Source organism: Mytilus californianus, unplaced genomic scaffold, assembly GCF_021869535.1.
Source record: "Mytilus californianus isolate M0D057914Y unplaced genomic scaffold, xbMytCali1.0.p SCAF_4, whole genome shotgun sequence".
In the NCBI taxonomy this organism is placed as follows: Eukaryota; Metazoa; Mollusca; class Bivalvia; order Mytilida; family Mytilidae; genus Mytilus; species Mytilus californianus.
This window is the reverse complement of record NW_026262690.1, coordinates 35,485,269-35,505,256: the sequence shown is the minus strand read 5'-3', so window position 1 is coordinate 35,505,256 and position 19,988 is coordinate 35,485,269. Positions and strand designations below refer to the sequence as shown.

At 31.4% G+C, this 19,988-nt stretch overlaps 1 protein-coding gene across 3 annotated transcripts in view; it reads left to right on the top strand.

Moving 5' to 3' along the window:
- LOC127698230 (uncharacterized) overlaps nt 1-19,988 on the top strand; it is a 72,963-nt gene that overhangs the window by 34,054 nt on the left and 18,921 nt on the right. The window contains exons 3-7 of one of the 3 annotated variants that reach the window (XM_052201587.1): nt 4,354-4,404; nt 10,644-10,787; nt 12,203-12,314; nt 13,288-13,341; nt 18,609-18,623. In XM_052201587.1, the coding sequence (XP_052057547.1) occupies nt 4,354-4,404; nt 10,644-10,787; nt 12,203-12,314; nt 13,288-13,341; nt 18,609-18,623 (376 nt within the window). The remainder of the gene's footprint in view (nt 1-4,353; nt 4,405-10,643; nt 10,788-12,202; nt 12,315-13,287; nt 13,342-18,608; nt 18,624-19,988) is intronic. The other 2 variants (XM_052201586.1, XM_052201589.1) reach the window with 2 other exon arrangements.

Genomic DNA, 19,988 nt, shown 5'->3' with positions numbered 1-19,988 from the left:
GAAAACGATAAGAGTTTGCTGCATACATACTGTGTATATAATGTTCCTCTCGACGAGCTCTACATTTTATTCATTAAGCTCAAAACTGTCCGACCGTCTGTTCACAAGTTACGACGAGATAATTCTTAAAAGTACAGTACTGTGTGTATATCTTTTTAAAGGTAACAGATATCAACCTACTATAAATTGCAAAAATGATCAGTATTTTAAAACCTTCAATTTGAGGTCAATGTCAGGTCATGATGAAATTTTACCTTGACCTTCAAAGTGTACTATGACCGTGACCTCGTGACATTTGAAAGGTCAAGTAGTCCTGAGTTGAATGGTGGTAGTCTTATGTCTCTACGACTTCCGGTTCTCAAGTTTGGTATTGCATCATATATTTGATGATTCCTTGTGACCTTGATGAACTTTCGAATTGTCCAAATTTTTTCTGCAATGTTGCCCTTTAACTGCAGATCATTTATCATTTAACAAATTTGAGATATCTGTTGTCGTTTAAGAGATAATGCAGTTTAAAATTTTGCGAGCGGAGGCATGTACTTCTGAATCAACAACAGTTTACCACCTGAAATTTTCAGAAATAAAAGAATTCAACATTGTTATAATTTTGACAAAATACCAAAAACATTCAATGAAAAAAAAACAACCAAAAAATCAATTTGAAATTTTCATGTTTTGCATTTACTTTGTAAGTTTCATAAGTTCTATTTATATAATTGATATTGCATCATTTTTGGCACTTTGCCAAATGGGGTCATTTGATAAATCAAATTGAAGGTCTTAACGAGCTCTACTCAAAAGTGAAAATGTTAAACCCCTTTTTCATCCCAGGGGGAAGGCCGGGGTCATTTAGTACAAAAAATCAAACTTCTCAGATGATTAGGTTGTCGCATATCAAATGAAAGTCCATAAAGCGTACATTTTAAATATCAATTTGACGTCCCTAAAAAATGGGTTGGGTGGGGTCATTGAGTGCAAAAAATAAAATTTTCTTTTAAGGTAAGGTTGTTGTATTTCAAATGAAAGGTCGTAACGTGTACATTTCAAATATCAGATTCCTGTCATCAAAAAATGAGTTGGATGGGGTTATTAAGTGCAAAAATCAAACTTTTTAGAACATGGCGTTGTCGCATATCAAATGAAAGATCATCAAGTCTACATTACGTGTATCGTACTTCCGATCTCGAAAATTAAGGAGGATGGGGTCATTAAGTGTAAAAAGCGAAAAGTTTCAGAAGGTATGCTTGTCGTATATCAAATGAAAGGTCGTACAAAGTACATTACGAAAACATCACTTTAACAGGAAAGACCTTTCAATTGTTTTACAAACAATTGAGATACTAGTTTCTTTTTCTTTTTCTTTTTCTTTTTTTTTTTTTCTTTTTTTTCTTCCAACATTTTTTTGGGAATGCCCTCCCCCCGTTTCTGTTGAAGTTATCAAGACCAAATATGGGCCATCGATAGACCTCATCATGAAGTATTACCAGATGACCCTGTTAAGGATTTCATCATCCCCTGTAAAAGTTATCTCCCTTTTATTGGATTTTTTCGACATGGCCCCCACTCGTTGTTTGTAAAGATATCATGACCTTATTTGGACAATAGGTAGATCTCATCATGTTGTACTACCATATGAGGCTGCATAGGATTTCATCATCTTCTATGCGAGTTATATCCCCTTGAAGAAATTTCTTTCTTTTGCATTTTTCTCAAAAAGTATTAGGGATAGAATCGATTTGAAAACGGCAACATGTACAAGAACAGATGGCAATGTTAATGAACATATACAATAATTTTGTTATTGACCCTTATAAGGAGTTATTTCTCTTGAAAAAATATACACAATTTTTTAAAAATTGTATTTCGAGAACCGGAAGTCGTAGAGACTTGGGACCTTCACCAATAATCTTAAGTTCATGTGACCTTCAATTTGCACCCAATGTCAAAGGTCACAGAGTGCAAAAAAAATTTACGCTGCAATTTCAAGCTTGCATATTAAGAAAACGATAAGAGTTTGCTGCATACATACTGTGCATAAAATGTTCCTCTCGACGAGCTCTACATTTTATACATTAAGCTCAAAACTGTCCGACCGTCTGTTCAAAAGTTACGATGAGATGATTCCTAAAAGTATAGTATTGTGTGTATATCTTTTTAAAGGTAACAGATATCAACCTACTATAAATTGGAAAAATGATCAGTATTTTCAGACCTTCAATTTGAGGTCAATGTCAGGTCATGATGAAATTTAACCTTGACCTTCAAAGTGTAATATGACCTTGACCTTGTGATATTTGAAAGGTCAAGTGCTCCTGAGTTGAATGGTGGTAGTCCCATGTCTCTACGACTTCCGGTTCTCAAGTTTGGTATTGCATTATATATTTGATGATTCATTGTGACCTTGATGAACATCAGAATTGTCCAAAAATTTTTTCTGTAATGTTGTTCTTTTACTGTAAATCATTTTACTTTTAACAGATTTGAGATCACTGTTGTCGTTTTAGAGATAATGCACTTTGAAATTTTGCGAGCGGCGGCATTTATTTCTGAGTCAACAACAGGTAACCACCTGAAATTATCAGAAATTGAAGAGTTTAACATGGTTATATGTTTGACCAAAAAACAAAAACATTCAAAGAAAAAAAAACCCAAAAAATCAATTTGAAATTTTCATGTTTTGCATTGACTTTGTAAGTTTCATAAGTTCTATTTATACAATTGATATTGCATCATTTTTGGCACTTTGCCAAATGGGGTCATTTGATATATCAAATTGAAGGTCTTAATGAGCTCTACTCCAAAATGAAAATTCTAAACCCCTTTTTCATTCCAGTGGGAAGGGTGAGGTCATTTAGTGCAAAAAATTCAAACTTCTCAGATGGTTAGGTTGTCACATATCAAATGAAAGTCCATAAAGCGTACATTTCAAATATCAAATTGACGTCCCCAAAAAATGGGTTGGGTGGGGTCATTGAGTGCAGAAAATAAATTTTCTTCTAAGGTAAGGTTGTTGTATATGAAATGAAAGGTCATAATGTGTACATTTCAAATATCAAATTCCTGTCCTCCAAAAATGAGGTGTATGGGGTTATTAAGTGCAAAAATCAAACTTTCTAAATCATGGCGTTGTCGCATATCAAATGAAAGATCATCAAGTCTACATTACATATATCATACTTCCGATATCAAAAATGTAGTCAGATGGGGTCATTAAGTGTAAAAAGTGAAAATTTTCAGAAGGTATGCTTGTCGTATATCAAATGAAAGGTCTTAAAGAGTACATTACAAAAACATCACTTTTACAGGAAAGACCTTTCAATTGTTTTACAAACAATTGAGATACTAGTTTGAAATGGTATTACTCCAATTCTTTCCATAGGCAAGTAAGAGTCAGAATGATTATTAACTGTCATGATTTTCAAATAAGTATTAAATGAAACAACCCCAGGCTTAATTCAAAACAGTTAATATCTCATGACCTGTTACATAATTAAATAGGCACAATTTATTACACACCTAACTGAATACACGCATTCTTGACCTCATTAGTAAACCACAAATGTAATATTTATTTTGATCTACACTACATTAAAATATTCTGTTAATTTTGCTAGCTAGCTGAATGATTAATCTGATGTGTTTTTTTTTCAAAGAAAATACTTAAAATGAAAAAAAATATGTATAAAAAATGCAAGCAAATTTTATTTTACTTGTAAAATCAGTGCCATTATTATCTGACATAAGTCAATAATCAAGTTCTAAGTAAGATTGGAAATGAAGAGAGAAAAAATTTAGAAAAAAGTATGGTCAGAAAGAATATCAGACTAGCTATGAATATGGCTGGATCACAACATCAACGATGCTTTGATTTTTCTATATTTTCCATTCGTTTCCAATTTGTTAATCAAACTTTTTCATAACATTTGTTAAATGATTTGGTGTGTTAATATTGTTCTTTCAGAATCAATTAAAACTATCTAACTTCCATGTTTGTGTATTTTTTCTTTCATTACTGTTTTTCCCTCTTTGCACTGTGTGGTTGCCAATGTTCTAACAAGAGGTCTCATGGTTAAGGTAGCTGCATATCATTATGGAAAAGCAATTGGAGAATTAGAGCATGGGAAGACAATAATTCAATAGCTGTACATATCTAAAGATTTTGATCAGATTAAGGACTCTCTTTTGAAAGAAAGTACACATGTTTTATAGTAAATCTTAGCCTTTCAAGTATATAAATCATATTCAACTTTAAAAAAAAAATTGAAGTATCATATGACTTTAAAGTTTTCAGTTATTAAAAATGGACTTAATTAATTTTTGAAATACATGACACTTGCTATTGTATTTCAGAAGATTGTCTCCATACAGTCACAGTTAGCACTGCTACACTTACTACCACTGGTAAGTAGGTCTCTCCTTGAAAATAGGTTATTGGGTACACACGGATCATTTGTAAATATTAAACACCTTTAGTTTCATTATCAGTCATTCTATATCAGTGGATACAGGAAAAAGTACTTTTACATTGAACTTAATCATAGTCTGAGTGGGTGGGGTTATTTGAATAAACCCAAGTCAATTTCCTATCTTACACTGTAGTTTCTTTGTAATTAATGTTTAATTATACATGTATTTCACTATAGAATTATACCTCAGAGACTATTTATTTGAACTGAATACTTTATGATATACTTTTGGTGTTGAAACAGATATTATTGTTATGGAAAATCTATCAAACATTGGATACTTTGATAAATAGCAATTTTAGTACTATCAAATTAAACCAATGCATCTGTAACAGTATGACCTATACTCAACTTATGATGTATGATGTAATTGTATTAATTTTGTCATACACATCTATCTAATAAATTAGCTAAATATTCAAATTTCATTAAAACCTATATTTTTGTGGTAAACCCATAACTAAAGATAAAAAATTGGCTTTTAGTATCTCACATGCTGAAATCAATGTTTTTCTTTTTCAAATGTTAGAATTTTCTTTTGAGGAAGTGTCCATAGAACACTGTTCCTTGCTTACACTATCAAATTTCCATGTGATTTCTCAGTGATATACATATTTGAAAAGTTCACATCATACTGCACATGTGTATGTTGTACTCAGCTTCAAATTGAGACTACAACTTCCATGGTAAACTACCATAAACTAAAAATTTAAACTAAATGGGAATGTACAGACCTGAAAACATAATGCCCTTTCTTTTGTAGAAGAGAATAAAAAGAGCTATTTGAGGAGATAATAAAAAACTGAAACTTAAGATGATAATAAGTTGTTTTATTTAGTTAACAAAATGAGGATGTATTAATATTTCATTGTCAGGTTATAATGAATTATTGAAGATAGAGTACTAAGATTTATTGACATTTTAAATCCATTCTTTGTTACTGTAACTTGGGTAAACAAAACTGATTTATTTGTAATTAAATTGACACAAACCATTACTAGACATTGTTTAACTCTAATCTGCCTGAAGCAGTGAGTGTGAACTATTGTTAGTGTAAGCGTACTTTCATTCCGCCGTGTATTTATTCCGGGTAACTGTTTTTCACTAGAGAATATTGGATGTAAATAGTGTGAAAGCGTCGATCTTGATATTGTTGTTTTGTTTATATTAGACCGGTTTATTGTTTACATAAATAAATGGGTTAAAATTAAAATAATTTTCAAGGAACCAGTTTAATTAATCTGAGTCAATCTAGTAAATAATATTGATAATGACGAGGAGGATATTTTTATAACTCAAAATACTTTATCAATGATCAGGACATTGAAGTTGATATAAACCAAATTTAAAGATTTGTTCTTACATAAAGTTTCAATTATAGAAGCATCCTTTGATATTGACAAAGAAGATATGATTTTATATCCAAGTCGACCGAAGAGCAAATACACAGAAAAACGGCAGTCCAATAAATATAAATATTACAATTATTGACAATTTAAAAGCATATGATTTTATAGATTTGCATAGAAAAATTATTTAAATCTTATTCGTTAATAAGCATTATTGTGTTATCGTGTGTTCAAAATGAGTACTAATCACTTCATCAATGTATGGATCTAAAGCACTAGTATAATTAATCCCGGTATAAAATAACTAGTGCAATCATTTCGGTACAAAATCACTAGTGTAATCATTCCTGGTTCAAAAACACTAGTGTGAAAATTCCTTGGATGAAAACTCTCCACTTTTTATATAGATCAGCTATGCAAGTTTCAAATACACTAAAAACTATTAAGCCATATTTTATATATATTTCCCCTTCAAAAAACCCTTTTAGAACCTTATAATGACTGGTGGATGTTTTACACTGGACCCGGATAGAAAAACCTAGTGAATTTTTGTTGGTGGATACAAATCACTGGGGATTTGCTTCCTCCGGATAAAGTACACTGGCGGAATCAAACCACTGTTACATTAGCACTTGGTGTTAGACTGTCTGTCTTTGTTGTTGTCAATCTTTATCCACCTGTACACTTTTTTCTCAAAAATATTTTCCTCTGAACCTGGCATATTATATCCAAACTTTTTGTCTTGTTTCAAATGTATATCATATAGTTGACATAGTTTTGACTTAATTTCAGCCATGGGACATTGACAAAGAAAGCAACAATGGTCTGCTTTATTTTCAGCCTTCACAACATGTAAGGAGGTGATTCTTTGTAACTGCCATGTCTATAATCAAACAGTTTCAGGTCTTTATAAGTGTCAGTTATTGTTTTTTAAGCTTTAATCTCTGTTAACATGTTAGGCTGTTTGCAGGAACGCCTATCCAATGCATCTTAGAGGGGATTTTCTTGTATTTTGCAAACTCAAATGGTAGCAAATTTCTTATATTTTTCTGAGTGTTTATTTTCAGGTATCTCATTTTGTCATACCAAATGACTTAGTTCGGGTTTTAACTGTCAATTTTTTTCCTGAATAAGGTACAAGAAGCTGTTTTTATACGACCGTGGTATATTGGTATGACGTTGGCGTTGTCGTCTTCATCACGAGACACATTGGTTTTCGCACAATAACTTTAGTTTAAGTGAATGGATCTCTCTGAAATTTTACCATAAGGTTCAATACCACAAAAGGAAGGTTGGGATTGATTTTGGGGGTTATGGTACCAACAGTTAAGGAATGAGGGGCCAAAAAGGGGCCAAAAATAAGCATTTTTGTAACTTCCAGACAATAACTTTAAGTTTTAAGTGTATGGATCTCTCTGAAATTATACCACAAGTTTCCATACCACAAAGGGATGGTTAGGATTGGCTTTGGGGGGTTATGGCTCAAACCGTTTAGAATTAGGGGCAAAAAAGGGGAAAAACAAGGGTTTCCTGGTTAATGGACAATTTAAAAGCAGTGTAAGGGAGGTATTCCAAAAACAAAATTGTAATGTTGTACAATATTGGATTACCTCCCTTACACTGCTTTTAAATTATCTATTTAAGACTTTTATGATGTATTAAATTGGTAATTATGGTTGCAAACTCCATTGGAAATTTAAATTGAGATTATGACCATATCTTGAGGGAAAGCATTTTTTTTTTTGGAAAGGGGGGGAGGGGGTAAAAAAGATTTTTTTTTTTTTGGGGGGGGGGGTCAATACACAACAGCATAGTGTATTTCACTAAAGCAAAGAAAAAAGGGGGGTAAATTTTTTTTTTGTTTTGGGGGGGGGGGGGGGGGGGGGTCAATTCGCAACAGCATAGTGTATTGCACAAAAGCAAAAAATTGAATATAAATTCAAATCATATAACCAATTCTAAGTTCTTTGACTACAGTTATTCGGTGTCAGAAACCTATTATGTGTCAAATATTTAATTACAATTCAAATTCAGACCTGTATCAAGCTTGAATATTGTGTCCATTTTTGCCCCAACTGTTCAGGGTTGGACCTCTGCGGTCGTATCCAGCTGCGCTCGGCGAAGCAGTTTATTAAAATCTGAAAGAAATATCAGACTATATATTGTACATAGAGATATCTAAGGGATACAGGCTCTATCAAGCCCCTGGATTGTTAGAGAAATTTATTTAGCTTTATTTATTAAAAAAAATCATGTATATTTAAATAATAAAAAAAAATAGACCTGCAAGGGAAATTATGAGATAAAAAGATTTGATGTTTGTCTCTGACATGATGGATGGTCCAAAAGTTTAAACTAAGACAATTTTGACCTCCTTGTAACTGCTACAACTATAGAAAGTATTAAGAAGATGGTACTTGTCCTAGTAGTCAAACAAAGGATTTTTTTAAATGATCTAAATTCGATCGCATTAACAATCAATCAAAGTTGTATATGTTAATAACTGATTTCCTTGTAGACTGTTGTGTACTGGTGCTCTGTTATTGCTGGCTGATTCGGTTTTTTATGCCCTGTTTATGATAAAAGAAAGACATTTTGTTTTCCACTCTGTTCGTTTTTTTTTTTATCGTCTTTTTGTCTGTTTGTCCATCCCATATCAGGTTAAAGTTTCTAATCAAGGTAGTTGACAGATTGTTTTTTCTGAATATGTTAGGTTACACAGAACAATTTATGCTAAACATCTGACATTTGGAATATAAAAGGGCTTACACTCCAATGAAATACATTTACAAATGTTAACTGCTTAGTTTTCTGGTCCTGTGAGTGGTATTGTTTTGTTAGTTTTGAAAAATGATTGTTTCAATCCTACTTTTTAAGCTTAGTCACTGCCCTCAAGGAACTAAACTTATGTATAATATTGTCCTTTAACCAGTGGTACATTGTTCTGTTAATCTGGTTGCTAGTAAGATTAATTCTGTAAAATATTACAACATGTTTCAGTGTTTAAATTTCTATTGAACACTGTTTATCTCTGCAGTTTAAACCTATGAATTAAAGATAAAAAATTTTAAAAAGTGTTTTTTGCAGAATGCACTCAAGTTCTAAATAGCTAAAGGTATTCTGGCTATTAAATCGTCTCACTGGTATATCTGAATAATAAACAAATCTTTAGTAAAATGCCAAAACTCTCCTCTTCTAATCATAAAGATTAACAGAGTACATTATTCAAAGTACAAATAGAAGAATATGACACGCAACATTTATAAAGTGTAATTATTTCCCTGCAAACAAAGTTTGAGGGATATATAGGAATCACCTTGTCTGTCTGTCTCTCTGTCCTTACATATGTCCTTCTTTGTGTCCTTGGCATAACTGATTACCATAGAACTAAGGTTGACTAAACTTGTAATGCAGATGCATCATGGGAAAGTGGTGTGTATCCACCAAAATCAGGTGACTGTGACCTTGAATTTGACCCAATGATATTAAAACCTTGTCTGATTTGTTTCCGGGGCAGAACTGTTGTACTGTAGAACTTAAGTTAATCAAACTTGATATGCAGATACATATTGGAAAGATGGTGTGTCACATACCAAAATCAGGTGACTGTGACCTTGAATTTTACCCTATGATATTAAAACCTTGTCTGATTTGTTTCCGGGGCAGAACTGTTGTACTGTAGAACTTAAGTTAATCAAACTTGATATGCAGATACATATTGGGAAGATGGTGTGTCACATACCAAAATCAGGTCACTGACCTTTATTTAGACCTTTGACCCCTTATTGTCCAGGGCATAACTGTTGAACTGTTGAACTTAGAATGTGGAGACATCATGGATAGGTGTTGTGTTGCATACCAAGATCCGGTCACTCTGACCTTAGCTTTGACACTATTTACTGTATATATCATGATTTTGTATATATTTATTTACCTAGAAATTTTTAAGATACATTTGTACTAGGGTTCCCACTAAATCAGACATAGTTTACTGTATGTAGATTTGGCTTTTCTTTTTAAGTTCTGTTGAGTCATAAAGCTCTTCAAGTACTGTAATAAAATATTTATACATCCTTAGCTTTCAAATTTTTGGGGTTTGCCATTTCTGATGAAGGTCAGTCCAAAAGAGCTCTTTGGATGCAGGAAACAAGAATATATCATTGAATATATATATACACAAAAATTTGTATGTTCATATTTTATCATAGGTTTGGAAAGTAAATTGATTATTTGCACTGTTACATCAAAATATGGTGTTGATGTCTGGATTATGCTTGTTTTTTTTCAGTACTTTATTACAGAAGGTGTAATACCACCAATCATAGTATGTCACATCCGGTTTCATACGAAAAAGGGTAAAAAAAAAATATTCCCTTGAATTTGACAGTTGTAGGATTCTAACACTGCATTTCATTGCAGAAAAAAAATTCTGAGTCATAAACATATATCTTGGGTGTTTCAAAGCATCATTCTTTTTTTATTCAGTGTTTCTATAAAGTATTTTGGAAACTTGAGGTAACATGGTTACTAAAGCTTGTAAACAAGGGGTGAAAATTTAATTGGTTAACTTCCAGTGATGGTTATTATCTTAGATGCAATGAAATGTTATGTGAAATTTTGTCTGTAGTACTGGACAAGATAAAACTTTAATCATGTCAAGTGTTCCTTTATTTGAAACAAGATAAATTCTGCACAATTTTTAGAAAAGTGCCAATTTAACAAAGACTAATAGGAGAAACAATGGTGGTATTACTCCAGAAATGTGTTGACCTCCAGGTGTCAATTACATGTTTATATATAAACTTAAGTTTTCCTCTTGTTACAGAAAAAACTACCAGATCTTCCACTGAAAACATTGTAGCAGTTGTCACACAGAAATATCCGCAACTAGTCACTGGAATCATTTCTACTTATACAACTTTTGACAGTCCTGTCTTCAATGTGACAAAATCTCCCCAATCATTATTTTGTAAGAACTGAATTGTTTTTTGAATGGTTATGAGAGTTTGGCTGTTGGTTTGAAACAATGCTCTTATTTGATTCACTTGGTTCTTTCAAATGTCTTTCAGACTGTTGAAATATGACTCTTGTAAAATCTGAAAAATTAGCCTTTTTTTATTTTTTAAATTTGACATTTTGTTGGCTATATGAGACAGATGAAATTAACCAGGTGAATATGAAGAAGGCTTTTCTAATTTCACAAAATCTTTCCTTACATAAATCTTAATCTCCTGTGATTTGCTTATACTTATCTACTAATTATTGTGATTTTTTTTTCTTTCAATTTGGTCTAGGTAGAATGTTTCAGAGATATTTTGCATGACTAACCTATACAAATTGAATGCAGTAATGTAATATGATTAAACCAAGAAAGAGATTAGGATGTCCCATTTTTTTGAAAAGTTTATTGCATTTAGATTTACTAAATATTGAAGAGAAATGATGAATTCATGACTGAACATTTGAATAGAAATTTCCATGAGCATGATGAAAGGATCTTGAATATGAAATCGATAAGACAGAGCTCTTAAGAGTTAAAATTGTTATTTGTATTATGTATTTTTTTTTGTGTTAGATGTCACAGATATACAGTTGAACTGTTAAAATGAAGTTGGGAATACTAAATTGAGAAATGTACAATCTTATCTTTGAATAAAACTTTACTAAGAGCATGACTTCCAATCTTAAAATAAAACACTCATAAGCAAAATTTCATGTCTAATTAGCCATAGGAAAACACAAATTAACTGCCTATGTTTAACTGACATTTTAAGTGATAAATCATGTATCTTCAGTCCATCAATTTAGTTTTAAAAATGTTTTTACGTAGATTCATAAAAACTAGAATTATTTATTCTGTTTATTTTAACTATAAGCATTAATTTAATTGTGTTTACTTTTGTTTCTCAGTAATTGTTATAACTGTTGAAATTATTTAAATGCTGAGTGTTCTGATTTTCTATCCATTTCTTTGTTTATCTACGTAATCAACTCCATATAGAATGTATATAAAAGTTTCTCCTCAATCTATCTGTCTCAAGCTATAATGCAAAGTTATCTGAAAATTTAGTTATTGGGGTTTTCAATGGATATATAAGATGGATTAATATTTTCAAGAAGAAACAAACATGGATTCAGGTTAGCATTTAGTGAATTAACATTTGCAGATTCGTTAATATTCAAAGATTTTAATCTTATAGTATATTATCGTAAATACATTTTTTTTAAACAATTCTCTCACAATTGCATTGGAATTGATTTTGTAGTAATATAGTCATACATTTACTCTTCATGAATATTTGTAGTTTGCCTGAATGACATTTACAGGACAACATATTTGTTTGAACTAATGATGTGATCATTTGCTCCCAACTCTCATTACAGATGCAGGATTCCCTGCCTGGTTAATTGGTGTGATTGTTGTAGCTGTTCTTGCCATCATCATCGTTGTTGTAATCATTGTAGCTTGTATCATCAAAAAAGCAAAAGGAGAGAGGTAAGTACAGATCAATAGTTCACAGGTTAATAATTGCAGATAAAAAGTATGTCCACATTATTCTTGTCTGACAAACCGAGCTTAATCTTTCTACCATAAAATCCTTCAGTAAATTAATGAAATTATCATCTGCTGTACATATCATTTTAGCAGTTGTTTGATATTACTGAACATGTTATAGTTGATCCAGTTTTTCACAGCAGTTTTATGTGACAGGTTCCTGTGAAAACGTTTATACCATATCTCTTTCATTTCTAAAGCAAATTTTATTTGATACATATCTATATGAATTGAATAAGCAGAATGGTATGTTGAAGGCTTTGGACCTTTCTATTACAATTTTCTAGGTATGTTTTGTATAAAATTGATGACAAAACTTGTTCCTCTTCCATGTTGTTTATTTCCCTTCCTTTGATGGTGATGTTCTGTTTGCTCCTTCTTTGAATAGAAAGTTTATTCAGGCTGAATAAGATTTTGGATACTGAAAGTGCAATAGTGAAAGTAAAAGCAAAAAATGAAACTGAAACTATAGTAGTAGAAGTATAGTGGTAAAATAGAAAGTTAAATCTCAGAGGAAAAATGTATCGTATCTTTGTTATTTCTCATACATTTTGTAGGGCATTAGCATAACATTACCTAAGGGGGTACAGTTTCTCCTTTGAAGGATTTTTTTCAAATTGAAAATTTAAAAAAAAATTTAAATGTGATAGTGGTTTGGTTGAAGTAACACTCTGGACTCAAATACCTGACTGCTGATAATGTTCAATCATTTGTCAGACTTATGTATTCTGATATATGATAAAATAAATGCTTACTGGAAAAGACAAATCAGCTCACAGAGAAAATGAAATCCTTGAATTTACATGTATATAGTACAGTAGTGTTTATGCCTCTAAATGATTAAGTTGAAAGAAACTTACAAAAGAAAACATTTTTTAAATTGTTGCATTGATAATTTAATTCACATTTTTAGATGTCTGCTCAATCTGAGGAAAGTTTTTTCCATCCAATTTTTAACAGAAAAAAGGTAATTCTGTTATGTTTTAAAGTAGCTTCTTGTGTTAATTATGTAAAGTGTATATGTCTGGTTTATCTCAAATTAAAAAACGTGTTTTGTGCATTATGGGTTTGCATGGTTGTGTAACTGTGTTCTAATGGCATGACCTTGAAAATAAAAAGGAAATGAAACTGTATATAATATGTGATTTCTTAAGTGTCCTTTTTACATTATTTAAATCTTTAAATAATATAATTAGCTTATTTCATCAATTTGAACTGAAAGGTACTTCCTGTATATATGGATATTTTTTTTTATCAGGCACCTGGAATAGTTTTACATTTTTTTTGCTTTACAGCTAGGCAATATATAAATGTAAATTAGACATGTTGGTATTTTTGTATTATGAAATGGTATAGATTAAATAGATTTCTTATGTATGCATTGTATTGATTTGTATTTTTATTTTCAATTTTTTGTCCTTATATTATATGAAAATAGAAAAAATGTGTCAACTTTTTATATGTTAGCATTTTCTTCTTTCATGATGCTTCTGAAAAGATTTTGACATTTAGATGAAAAGAAATTATAAATTCATATATTAATGATATTCTTAGTAAAATGTTATGTTGTACAAGCTTATAAAAGCATTTATTATTCCTGAAGGGATGATATTCACCTATATTTTTGCAAATTGCCTTTATTGTATGGATTTTTTGTCTTGCCTGCAACAAAAGTTGCAGAAAGCAAGCGAGACATAGGGATTGCTTTTCCGGAGACATTGACGGTGACAGCTCCGGCGTCAACAATTGTTATGTTTTTTGCTTAAGTTAGTTTGATAGGAACTATTGTGATAGATCATTGATATTTAATATAAAGTTGCATTACTATCAGTACATATCAGTTTGACGACTATTTTGAGGCCCTGCTCCTTAGGACATGGTCCAGTGACTGAATCAATTAGCAATTTTCAATGTTAAGTTTTCTGCTTAAGTTAGTTTAATAGGATCTACTTGTGATAGATCAATGATATTTTGTACGAAGTTGCATTACTTTCAGTTCATATCAGTTTGATAACTATTTCGAGGCCCTGCCCCTAGGTAATGGTCCAGTGAATGAATTAATTAGCAATTTTCAATGCTAAGTTTTTCTGCTTAAGTCAGTTTGATAAGAACTACTTGTGATAGATCAATGATATTTTTGTATAAAGTTACATTACTATCAGTACATATCAGTTTAACGACTATTTGAGGCCCTACTCCCTAAGTCATGGTCCAGTGACTTTGAATTGATTAGCAATTTTCTATGTTAAGTTTTTCTGCATAAGTTATATTGATAGGAGCTACTTACAATAAACAACGATGTTTTCTATAGAGTTACATTTACTGTCTGTACATCACAGTTTGTAGACCATTTCAGGCCCTGCCCACTAGATCATGGTCCAGTGACTGAATTAATTAGCAATGTTGCTGTCCATCAGATTGTATTTTTCTGAATTTTATGCCGACAGGCGAGACATATCTTTGTGTCAACAGTTTATTTTTAATGGTAAGAATGCCATGTTAGTGAACATCCCAGAAAGAAGTACATATTTAACACAAAATAGTTACTACCCATGGCTGTAATTAAACATAAGAGAGCAATTGGGCCATGAATTAGTGGTTTTATGCTTTCAGTTCTTTCAATATTTTACACTGTTTTATGGAAAACTTATGTCTTAAGATATGAACAGATATGAAATTTTCGTCACATTTTTCTCAGTAATTACAAGTCTTAAATACTGTAGAAATTATTGGGTGCAATTATTATTACAATTTCAGAAGAAAGGTCAAAAATGCATGATTTATTTTTGTGATTTCAAGAAAATCTGCATACAAATATATGTATTAGACAGTAGAATGCATGTTCTGATTATTGCGACACTCACCCAGTCGCATTATTCGTATTAATTAAAACCTCGCAATAATTTCTGAATTTTCAGTACTTGATCTATGGCACCAAGTTTCACCTAGTTATGTCATAATATAACACAATTTCAGTTTCTAAGATATTCTACTTCCTGTTTGCTATAAGTGAGTCAATAGCTCTTGCTAAGTCAGACAAAATTTTAAAGAAAGCAAGGTTACTAATTCTCATTTTGATAAGTTAGCTGTAACTTGTATCTTGATAATAAAATTGAGAATGGAAATGGAGAATGTGTCAAATAGACAACAACCTGACCAAAGAGCAGGTAAACAAATCGAAATCGCAAATTTATCAAAATTAAAGAAAGCTGAAAAGTTACTATTATAATATGAGAAAAAAAAGTATACTTATCTTGACTGCATTAAAGAGAGAGCACATTAAAAAGCAATAAAAAGAGAGAAACATGATTAAAAAGTTACACTTATTACAATGAAAAACATATTGTTTGTACTGTAGTTCATCATTGAAGACAGTCAAGATGAAAACACAGCATTATTACAATTTGTCTTTGCTTTATTGTGTATTTCTTAGTATTTAATTTCATTGTTAAATGTCTTCCTAAAGCACTCAGTTTCTGATTTCAGATCAAATAAAATTAATCCAAAATGTAAGCTAATAAACTTGTGTCTTTTTACACACTTATACCCTAATATAAGCCAGCTAGTCAGTATATTTGAAATGCCTTGTTATAAGACAAGAAATGCTTTATAGTCGGAATGTTTATAGTTATTGTATATAATGCCACAATAATTGCATATTTTGAAGAAAATGCTTACTGAATGTTCAATCACATACAGACATGAGAAAATCACTTAATGCATTATTATATAGTATAGTTTCCATAAAGTTTAAAAATGGTTTATTATATTATTTGACATAATGGTCAGTGTGAGCCTTTGTTATCACTTTACATCTGTTGTTACCTCTTACTTTCCAATAACTTAAAATAAACCCAAAAAAAACTGGTATTTTAAATATTTATATTCTTTTGCTAACAAAATGATAATCTAGATGGCACATGTTGAGAACGTCTTGCAAAAAAGATGTCAACCTTGCATTTTAACAATATTTAATCGAATGAATCTATTTACTATATCCGTAATTAGGATATTCTTATCTCAGTGATTAGGACCCTCCCCTCCACCCCAAAAAAAATTTAAATCCAGCTTTCTAAGATACCAACAGTGAAGATAATTGAAGTTTGAAGGTCTAATTTTTATACGAACGCAATAATTAAAAATTTTTTGGTCGTATATTGGTATGACGTTGGCGTCGTCGTCGTCGTCGTCCGAAGACTCATTGGTTTTCGCACCCTAACTTTAGTTTAAGTGAATGGATCTCCATGAAATTTTACCATAAGGTTCAATACCACAAAAGGAAGATTGGGATTGATTTTGGGGGTTATGGTACCAACAGTTAAGGAATTAGGGGCCAAAAATAAGCATTTTTGTAACTTCCAGACAATAACTTGTGTGTAAGTGTATGGATCTCTCTGACATTGTACCACAAGGTTCCATATCACAAAGGGAAGACTGTAATTGATTTTGGGGGTAATTACCTCAAAATTTTAGGAATTAAGGGCCAAAAAAGGGGCAAAAAACAAGCATTTTTCTAGTTTCATGACAATAACTTGTGTGTAAGTGTTTGGATATTTCTGAAATTGTACTACAAGGTTCCATATCACAAAGGGAAAGCTGGAATTGAGTTTGGGGGTAATTGCCCGAAACGTTTAGGAATTGGGGGCCAAAAAGGGGCAAAAAATAAGCATTTTTCTAGTTTCCAGACAATAACTTGTGTTTAAGTGTATGGATCTCTCTGAAATTGTACTGCAAGGTACCATACCACAAAGGGAAGGCTGGGATTGATGATGGGGGTAATTGCCTCAATATTTTAGGAATTAGGGGCCAAAAAGGGACAAAAAACAAGCATTTTTCTAGTTTCAGGACAATAACTTGTGTGTAAGTGTATGGATCTTTCTGAAATTGTACTACAAGGTTCCATATCACAAAGGGAAAGCTGGGTTTGAGTTTGGGGGTAATTGAATCATAAGGGGGTTCAAAAAATTTGGGGCGGGGGGTTTCTTTTTTTTTCTTTTAAAATTTTCCATTTTAAGTTGGTTATTTCTGATTTATATTTAAAAGCAAATAATAATGATATGGTAGGAGATACACACCAAACAGGATGTGTAAATTATTATATAATAAGTATTGTGCAATAGCAAGAAATTTTCAATTGCACAGTATTGCACAATAGCAAGAAATCTTCAATTGCACAGTATTGCGCAATAGCAAGAAATCTTCAATTGCACAGTATTGCGCAATAGCAAGAAATATCCAATAGCACAATATTGCGCAATAGCAAAAATTGTCAATTGTACAGTATTGCGCAATAGCAAGAAATATTCAATTGCACAGTATTGTGCAAAAGAAGATACTTCGTATAAATTGCTTATTTCTTGACCAATTTCAATGGGGTATTATTCTTGAATTCTTGGGGTTCTTTAATATGCTGAATCTAACCGTGTATTAAGTTTTTGGATTTTGGGCCCCGTTTTTAAATTGGTCCACATTGAGGTCCAAAGGGTCCAAAATTTAACTTTGTTTGATTTCAACAAAAATTGAATATATGGGGTTCTTTTATATGCTGAATCTAACCATATATTTAGATTTTTGATTTTTGGGCCCCGTTATCAACTTTGTCCACATTGAGGTCAAAAGGGTCCAAAATTAAACTTAGTTTGATTTCATCAAAAATTGAATTCTTAGGGTTCTTTGATATGCTGAATCTAACCATGTATTTAGATTTTGGATATTGGACCATAATAGGTGAATGTCCAATTTAAAATTTTTAAGTTCTTAGACCACATTCATTCTCTGTCAGAAACCTATGCTGTGTCAAATATTTAATCACAATCCAAATTCAGAGCTGTATCAAGCTTGAATGTTGTGTCCATACTTGCCCCAACTGTTCAGGGTTCGACCTCTGCGGTCGTATCAAGCTGCGCCCTGCGGAGCATTTTATTTTTTATAGTTTCGTTGGATGATTTAATTATATATTGCTTACATGGGTGAATATGTTAATAATTTGAATTCTTAATTAGAATTTTATTTTAATTGTCCTGTGCTCAATAGAAATATGTGTTTTTTTTAAGCTTATATTTTACATTAAATAATAGAATATCACTATTTTTTTTGTTGTTGCTATAATTCTATAAATTTTAGTTATGACATGAATGATTTACTATCACTTGCACATATATAGTATATACCTCATGTAATACCTGTTTATATAAATGTTGATGTACAGATTATATTCCATTTTATATATTTTAGACTCCAAATAAAGAGGTAACTATAGCTTGCACCTGTCTTGCACTGCAGCTTGTCATATATAAACAATTGTATAATGTATATACAATCCTTGTGTGATGTCCTGCCAACGCTTATATTTAACATCAGCATTTTTAACATCAGCATATACACAAATTGCACTGTATCATATATCTAAACAACTCCAGACAGTTTCTATCAAGCTTACTCTAGTATGATGTGTTTTAGTTTGCTAATCCAAAAGTATTTGCCCTTTCATAACACTAGGCCAAACTGTCATCTAAAACAGGTGTAATGTAATGAAAATATTCTTACCATTCAATTCTGTAGGCTCCAGCTGGACTCCGCCTCTAGATGCGGGATTTTATCACTGCATTAAAGACCTATTGGTGGCCTTGAACTGTTTTATACTCTTTGGTAGGGTTGTCTCTTTGACACATTTCCTGTTTCCATTCTCAATTCTAATGATTGGCTAACTGTTTCATAAGAAGTTCAGGAAAACAGTGCACCTAACTATTGAGATTTTATTTCTCCAGTATTTACTGAAATAGTGATATGGATGAGAGTTGCCATAAATTTACACGGAATTTAAAGAGCATAATTATGGTTATCACCCTTTCATATCGTGTATTCAACATTTAAAACATTTTTGATAGAATTTAAAGTCTTTTAACAAACACAGGTGTATGATTTCAGAATACAAAACAATAGTTTAATATCCACTTAAACAATTTTTAGAACAGATAAATTATAAGATCTGATTAAAGGTTTTCCTGTTGATGTCACATTTTGTTCACTTTTGTGTTCAATAGTGTGCCTGATTCTCCAAATTTCTTATAAAACAGAAGTCGTTCATTGGATAGTACTCTTCACATGCTTCTTAGTACTTACTATTAACAACCTTTTGTCTTTCAATGGATTTAAATATTTGACCAGTTAGTCAGTTTGTAGAAATGAATTCATTTAAATAACTTGTAAAAGTGTTTTGGCACAATGAGATTCTGAAAAGGTCATCAACTTGCATCAAACTGACAACATAGTGGTTTACTGAGATTAACTGTTTATGGTACATCTACATCGTTAACACTGCTGTTTACTACTTATGATATCAATGTTAACCATTATAATACTGTAGTGTATTGTCTATCCAAAGGAATTGCAAGTAAAACCATTCTTCAACTGCTGTGTATTGTTGATTCAATAAATAGCAAGTTAAACCATTCTTATACTGTAGTGTATTTATTGCAAGTTAAACCACTCTCATACTGTAGTGTATTTATTGCAAGTTAAACCATTCTTACACTATACTGTATTGCAAGTTAAACCATTCTTACACTATCCTGCTTTACAATTAAACCATTCTCACACTATACTGTATTGCAA